At 60.9% G+C, this 7,528-nt stretch overlaps 1 protein-coding gene across 2 annotated transcripts; it reads left to right on the top strand.

Annotated features, from left to right (window-relative positions):
* The first annotated feature begins 1,712 nt into the window (after positions 1 to 1,712).
* Positions 1,713 to 7,481, top strand: CCNDBP1 (cyclin D1 binding protein 1). 2 transcript variants are annotated; one of them, XM_083510056.1, is made up of 11 exons: positions 1,713 to 1,862; positions 1,946 to 2,005; positions 2,164 to 2,243; positions 3,008 to 3,089; positions 3,771 to 3,867; positions 4,035 to 4,108; positions 4,230 to 4,306; positions 5,663 to 5,916; positions 6,211 to 6,271; positions 6,943 to 6,989; positions 7,201 to 7,481. In XM_083510056.1, the coding sequence occupies exons 1-11, from the start codon at positions 1,784 to 1,786 to the stop codon at positions 7,307 to 7,309; spliced, it is 1,020 nt and encodes a 339-aa protein (XP_083366182.1). In that variant the 5' UTR covers positions 1,713 to 1,783; the 3' UTR covers positions 7,310 to 7,481. The 2 variants fall into 2 exon arrangements, with proteins under 2 accessions (XP_083366182.1, XP_083366183.1); XM_083510057.1 differs by lacking the exon at positions 1,946 to 2,005.
* Positions 7,482 to 7,528: the final 47 nt, after the last annotated feature.

The raw sequence follows: 7,528 nt of genomic DNA, 5'->3' as shown, positions 1-7,528 counted from the left end.
ATCACAGATCTGGGGGGGGGGGGGGGAGCTGTTCATTGTGGTGTCTCTGGACCACTGCTGGGAAACTCCCAAGAGAGATGCAGCAGGCCCCCTCCCTTTGCACTTCCAGGCATCTCTCAAAGGCACTTTTTGTGCCACTGTTTACTATGTATTTCGATTAGCCAGTTACCTATATTTTGGTTTTTGAAATGGCGTTTTATGTTTTAACATTGTAACAGGGAGCACCCCACAGTCACCTAACCTTGACTCCCTTAGGTTCAGGTCGGGGTCACACACAAGAGACTTCAGCCAGGAGATGGAAGCAAAAAAGCAGCCAGAAAAGCCGATCAATGGGTTACATCCGTATTCCAAAGTTTCCCATAACACAAAAAAGTGTGGTCTCAGGTAGAACCTGAGATCCAGGCATGCCCCTGTCAATTGCAGTACAAAGGAAAGCATTTACCGTTTCCAGATCCCCGAGTCAAGTCAAATACACCCCTTTGTCTTGATGGAGCTTCATCCCACTGTGGGGCAGGTAGGCAATGTGATTGAGATGGTTATCTGTCTGACATTCTTAGGGCAGTATATCACCAGTCATGACTCCTGCGGATGTGACTGTACATCTCGGGGATTATGGTGGGCTCTCTCACCCTTCCCCAATACCTCACTTCCCTGGGTCATAAATACCATTGGAACTGAGAAGATTGATGCAACGAGTGATTTCTTGTGAATTTCTAAAGCTTTCCCATTGAGCCAGTACATAGAAACATTCATCCGTGAATTGCTACATTTGGTATTGACACTTGCCCTGTTGGAGACCTAGGGCTGGCAGGGAGTCGCGGGCTCTTGAGCTGAGCTGAGCTCCCCTTGCAGATGCGATCCCTTTGCAGAGATGCTGCTGGCAGGCAGGGAAATGCCTGTGTGTGAATGGCTTGGTGATGCGCAGCGGAGACTCTGCGTCTTTGCCTGGTGGTGTGGAGAGGCAAGGCTCCGGGGGGGGGGAGTCTCTCACCCCCCTTCCAATTTCCCGGGAACAACATGGTGCACCGTCCTGATAATCAGGCAGGGCAGCCTCGCAATACTTTCGCAGGCACAGAAGGGTGGAGCTGGGCGGGACCCCCGCCCGCCCGCCCGCGCACCTGCTCCCCGCTCCCCGCTCTGCGACGCCGGGATCCCGAGGAAGGAGCCGCGCCGCGAAGGGCTCTGCTCGGCCGGGCGCACGTGGAGGCGGCTGCGCATGCGCCCTCCCTCCCGCAACTGCGAAGAGGCTTCCGGAAGTGGAGCCGCTCGGCGTCGAGGGTTGCGGTGGCGAGGCTTCTTCACCCACAGCTCCGGTTCCCTGCCGCGGGTTGTGGGAGCCGCCATGTGCGGGGCAGGAGCGAGGGGTCGCGCGGAAGGCAGCCCGGCAGGAAAGGCCGGCTTGGCTCAGGGAGAACATTCATTTATTAATATTATCATTATTCTTATACATACATGCATGCATGCACACCCCCAGCCACTCTGGGCGGCTTCCAGCAAAATATAAGAAATACAGTGAACCCTCAGACATTCCCAACTCCCCTGACTTTTCAGAGCGCGGGGAAGCGAGGCTGGGGCGGCATCACTCCGGGGCGAGGCTGCCAGGATCCCGCCTTCCCCGCTTCCCTCCCTCGGTGCCCAAGGTCCCTCGCAAGAGCCACGATCCCCGCCAGGCGGGCTGCGTTAAGCGAGGGGCAGCCTCGACCCGTTGCCTGCCGCGCGGGCGCCGGGGAGCCGGAAGTGCGGCGCCTGCCTGCTCCTCCTCTCGGGCGCGGCCTGCTGGGCGATGGCGGCGTCTCCCGGGTCTGGGGCGGCGCTGCGGCGGGCGCGGGAGGCGCTGAGCGCGGCGCTGGGCGAGCTGCGAGGTGCGCGCGGCCTCCGGGGCGGGCGGGGGGCGGGCGGGGGGGGCGGCGCTCTGCAGGCGCTCAGAGGCACGCTTCTCTTGCAGGCGGCGAGAGCCGGGCGGGCGCCGGAGGCTTCGAGGCCGGGCGCTTCTGGGAGGCCCTCGGTAGGTGCCGCCTTCGCGGAGGCCCCTCGGGGCGGGCGGGGGCGGGCGAGGCTGCAGGAGGGAGCCCCCCCCCGGGATGGGCTGCCCCCCTTGGCCAGGGGGGGGGCCTTTCCCCTCGACCCTCCCCCCCCGCCTCACCCTCCCGCCCTTCTCCGCAGAGGAAGCCTTCCAGGCCGCCTCGCAGGAAGCCACCAAGCTGAGCCTGGCCTTCGCGAGACCCCCGCCGCCCTCCCTCCAGGTGGGTGAGCCCCCCGTCCCTCCTTCCCCCCTCCCACCCTGGGCATCTCTCACGCGGCTTATTTCCTGCAAGATTTCTCTGCCCTGGGGGGGGGGAGGGTTCAGTGACATAGGAAGGGGGTGCGGGGGGTGCAGGCCGCTCCGGTGTCATCACTAAGGGGGGGGGGGTGACAAAATGGCATGGGGCGAGGGGAGTCTGAATTAACCTGACAGTTAAAAATGCCACAGGGAATATATGATGATGATGATGATGATGATGATGATGCCGAACAGAACAACACTCTATATTCCTGGAATCAATCAAGAGCAAAGGCATGGCGGGGGGGGGGCACTGGGTGCAGCGTGCCCAAGCCATGTGTCTCTCCTGAGGGTGACTTGGTGGCTCGGGCACCTGCAGGCTCCACGCTGCCCCCCACGGCTGCTGAGGGGCGGTGGGGGCCAGGCTCCATGCAGCGTCCCTGCCCCAGCTCACCCCCCCCACCCAGTGGGTGGCTTGCCCTGCCCCTGGGCAGAGGGCGCGTCCAACACTCCAGGCACGTGAGCAGCTGGCGAGGTCCTTCTCCTCTCATTTGATCCATTCTTTGCTTAAACTTCACAGGCTTCCAATAATTCTCCCTCAATGCTCCCAGATCTCTCCTCTCTCCCCCCCCCCCCCCGCCCATCCTGCCCAGCCTAGTTGTCTGAGCCCAGGGCCTTTTTTGCAGGGTGGGGGTGGGGGGAGCTGCCTTGTGAGCCAGGTAACCTTTGGGTGCTGTCCCCTTGCAGGAGCAGGAGAGCCTGGCGGAAGGGGTGCACAGCGCTGTCCTGGCAGCCGCCTCCGTGTATTACCAGCTCCCCAAGGGCCAAGGTGAGCAGGATGGGGCCCCGCGAGGCAGGGCCAAGGGGGTTCTCTGGGGGGGGCAGCGTGTGAGGAGCAGGCCAGGGGGCAGGCACTAGGTGGGGCTTCTGCCCCTTGTGCTGGCGAGAAAAGAAGAGTCTGAGAATTGTAGTGTTGGAAGGGGCCCCCAATAGCAGGGGAGGCGTCTTGGCTTCTCTGAAGGGCTGCCCCATGGAAGAGGAGGCCGGCTCTGGAGGGCAGGACCCAAAGCAGCGGGTTCAGTTTACAAGAAAGGAGATTCCGACTCAGCATTCAGAAGACCTTTCTGACAGGAAGAGCCGTTGGGCAGTGGAGCCGCCTCCATAGAATATGAGAGTTGGAAGGGACCCTGAGGGTCATCCAGTCCAACCCCCGGCAGCTGTCCCTTACGGGGATCGAACCTGCCACCTCGGCCTTATCAGCACCGGGCAGCTGAGCTATCCAGCTCAGACCCGCCTTCCTTGGAGGCTGTGAAGCAGAGATGGATGTCGCAGGTTCTGTAGCCGAGATTCCTGCATAGCAGGGGGTTGGACTGGATGACCCTCAAGGTCCCTTCCAACCAGAAGCCTGAGGTTCTGTACGAGGTCTTGGGGGGGGGGCTGCCTGCAGCCTGTGTGCGTGAGTGCCAAGGAGGCAGGGCGGCAGTGATGGGGCTCTCTTTGCCCCCTGCAGGGACCACCCTGCGCAGAGCAGTGCGCGATGCCACGGTGCAGGTGGTGGAGGGGATGATTCAGCTGATCGACGTCATCCTTCGGACCCCCCTGCAGAGGTGAGCTGCTGCTGCTTCCCGCCCTCACCTTCCCAGGGAATGCTGGGGGGAGGCAGGAGGTGCAGGACGTCTCTCCCCAGAGAGTGGGGCACCCTCCTCTGCCGCCCCCGTGGGCCTTGCCACAAAAGTGGAGGCCCCTCCTGACGCTTCTCCGCTCTCCCTTGCAGCCTCTCGCAGGAGCAGCTTGTCTCGACGGGAGGCGTCTGGGAGGCCTGCAGCCGAGTTTTCAGGATGCCTCGAGGTGAGTCAGGGGTCACCCCAGGGCAGCCTGGGGGCAGGGCGAGGGACACCACCCCTGGCGCTGCCATTGCTGCTTCCCCTTCTTGCCTTGCTCCTTCTCCCCCCTTCTTCTCTCCCCACAGATAACCAGGCGGCTGTGACCCTGGCCATTACCCAGGCTCTGGGGATTGTCAGTGACGCACTGGAGGAGATGAAGCAGGTGCGCAGGGAGGGGGGCTGTCGGGGGGGGCCTGTCCGCCGGCTTCACTTGCAAGAGAGCAGGGGGTATCACCATCCCTATTCTGCAACTGGAAAGCCTCTTAAGTTTGAAGCATCAGACCAATGGGTTTAAGCACAACATTTAGGTATCCCGAAATTGCACTCGCCTTTTCAGACGCTGCGTCACACGGTGGGCTCAGGTCAGAATGCAGATTGCCGGAATGTAAAGTCTTCTGAAATTGGGGTGGGGGTGTTTGTTCAGGGGGAGTAAAGGGGCTCACGAAAGCCATATTGACCCTTGACGGAGCACCTCATTCTTTCCTGTTACTGGGCCCAGATAGTAAAATCTGCCTGTTTCTTAATTTTTATTTTGGCAAAAGTCCGAGCCCCCCCCCCTCTAATGCAGCCTGCTCAGCCCATACTTAATCCTGGCACTGCCCCCCCCCCGGATGTGCCACTCTCCCCTCTGCCTCTTCTGCTGTGTGGCTTCTGGGGGCAGATAAGGGCATTTGGCCGCCCCACGCAGGCTAGAGGCAGCCTCTCCGGATAAGGGCCCCTGCCTTGCCTGGGCTGCCCTGATAGAGCCCCCACCCCTGGGCTTCGCCCCTCTGCTCTGGGCTCTTAATAGCTTATGCAGCCGCCATGAAAAACTGGCTTGGCTTTCCTGTAAATCTGCTCTCCTGAGATAGGAAGGGTTGTCAGAGGGATCCTTTGGCCTAAGAGAGGTTTGGGGGTTTTTACATTTCATTAATTGACAAAATAAACCAAAGATAAGGAGCATACAGAATACTCAGCAAGTTGAAAGCAGCATGAGGTTGGGCGTTAGCCAGAATAACAGGTTTATGGCAGAAAGGGGTAAACTGCTTTATATGTGTTATTTTATAATAACATGGCTTGATCATAGCTACTACAGTCCCTATTTTCTCAACCCATTCAGATACAGAAGGAGATATAATAGCTAAAAGTTAGGGGGGGGGAGCATAATTAAGCAGAAGGTCCAAGGTGTAACACCGTTCCTTGATCTAGTAGGGCTTTGACTGGATTCCCTCTTGCGCTGCAGACCTGGGAGTCCCCAGATGCGCTGTGGTTGCCTCCCCCTCCCCCCACTTCCCTTAGCGCCCCCCCGCCTGCATTGGGAGCTGCCAGGGGGCTGGACTAGATGACACCTGGAGTCCCTTCCAACTCCACAATCCTATCAGTCTTATTTCCTCCCCCCTTGCTTGTAATGCCCGACTGGGGAGGTTAGCAACTTGGTGGCCCCCCTGGTATTCCCGTGACTGGGACGGTGGATGCCCACCCCCTTCCCTGCCTGGGGGGGGGGGGATGAGAGTGTGACTGGCATGTCCCTTTTGCTCAGGCGCAGACTGAAGGTGGAGACCCGTACAGTGATGTCCTGGAGGACGAGGACTTGGGCTCCCGGGCAAACAGGGACACTTACTGGTCAGCGGCTGACCGGCAGCTGCTTGGCCCCTGCCTGGGGCTGGTGAAGGCCGCCAAGATTTGCCTGAAGAGGGTCCAGGGGGCCGTCAGAGGCCGCGGAAGGACCGACAAGGCTGAGCAGGTGGCGCAGTTAGACGACCTGGCCGACATTGCAGGAGACGTCAGCCCCAGGTGAGGCAGCCGGGGGAGCCTTGGGGGGATTGCTGTGGCCTGGGGGGTGGGCCAGGGCAGCAAGACCAGTCCCAACGCCCTCCCTGCAGGGTTGCTCCACTCTGTCCTTGGAAAGGCCCCCACCCCGAGGGTTGCATGAGCCTGAGGAAGGGGACGCCCGGGAGCCTTGCAGCCGAGTCCAGTGCATGCTGTGCTTCCTCAGGCTGCCTCTCTTTTGGGTTGGGGGCTGGGGGGGGCAGGAAACGGCAAGGCACCCTCCCCTGACCCCTCCTCCCTTCCTGTTTTATTCTGCAGCGTGGACGAGTTGGTGCTGAGCACCTACCCCCCTGTGAACCAGCTGGCTCTGCGGCTGAATGTGAGTTGCCCATTGGGGACGATGAAGCTTTTTAGGGGAAGCCTCTGGTCCTCTGCAGCTTTTGGGAGATCCATGAGGGTGGGGGGCCTGGGACCCCCAAGATGGCCTGCGGGAGAGAAGACTGTGCGAGCGGAGAGTTGCCCCTGGGGCTGAGGGGGCCTCTCCTGCCCCCTGGAGAAGGGGGTGCTTGATGCCCCGTGGCAGATCGCCCTTCCCTTCCTCCTCTACCAAGCTGGCCTCCCCTTCCCTTCTCTGCCCTCGGCAGAGGCAGCCGTGGTCTCTCTTGCGCGGAAATGGAGGAAGCTGCCGCTGAGCCAAGGAGGGCCCACGCTGTCTGGCCAGGGAGTCTCTGGGGCTTGAGGCCAGAGGGCCTCTTCCCCAGCCCTACGTGGAGGTGCTGCTGGCAGATCGAGCTGGTCCTCCTCCCTGAGTTGGGACAGCCCTTCCCTCTGTTCAGGGGTGAAAGGTCAAGGCTGTGTCCGAGGGGCCGTACGGTGCCAGCCAGGGAGTGCCAAAGGGAGAAGCCCTTTTAAGAAGGCCTCGCACTTGCCTGCCGGACCTTGTGGCCAGCGGACGAGAAACCACCTGCTCCTGTTGCACTGTTGGTTTTCCTAGAAAAGGTGAAATTCCAGGAGCAGCAGCTCTGGGCTTGACGTCTTGTTTCTTTCCAGGCTGCAAAGTTGGCGTCTGTGCTAAAGAAGATGTTGGAACTGACCAGGTGAGCAGGGCAGCCTCTCCTCTGTCTCTGCCACTTCCGCCTGGGGGGGGGGGGCGGGCAGAGGGGCACAGCTGGTGGGGAAACGGTTTCCGTCTTAAAGACATCGCCAGCCTTTTGCTGCAGCACAATCGCCCTCGATGCTGGGACTGGGGGCCTTGTCAGGTTGGCCCCCCATCGCTCACATGCATCTCTCTCTTTCCTCCCTCCCCAGCACCAGCTTTGTCTGCCCTCCGTCGGAAGAGAACTGGGTGCAGTTCCTGGCCGGGGCAGTTGACCACAACATGGACAAAATCAAAGAGCTCACCCAAGGGCTCCTTTGATGGGACCCCCTGTGCGAGGGGTGCCGGACCCATGGGTGCCTTCTGTGGCTGCCAGCAGAAGAGGGAGGAGGCAGGACTCCTGCGGGACCCCATAGCTGCTGCCCCTGTGCTCTGGGGTGGGCAATAAAGTCCCCCCTGTGCTTGTGCTGGCCAGGCTCCTGCGCTAGAGAAAGTCTTGTGTGCTCCTGATCATTTATAGCGCCTCACCCATGCACCTGG

This window comes from Podarcis liolepis (genome assembly GCF_965112155.1).
Source record: "Podarcis liolepis genome assembly, chromosome: 6".
Taxonomy (NCBI): domain Eukaryota; kingdom Metazoa; phylum Chordata; class Lepidosauria; order Squamata; family Lacertidae; genus Podarcis; species Podarcis liolepis.
This window is presented reverse-complemented; position numbering and strand designations above follow the sequence as displayed.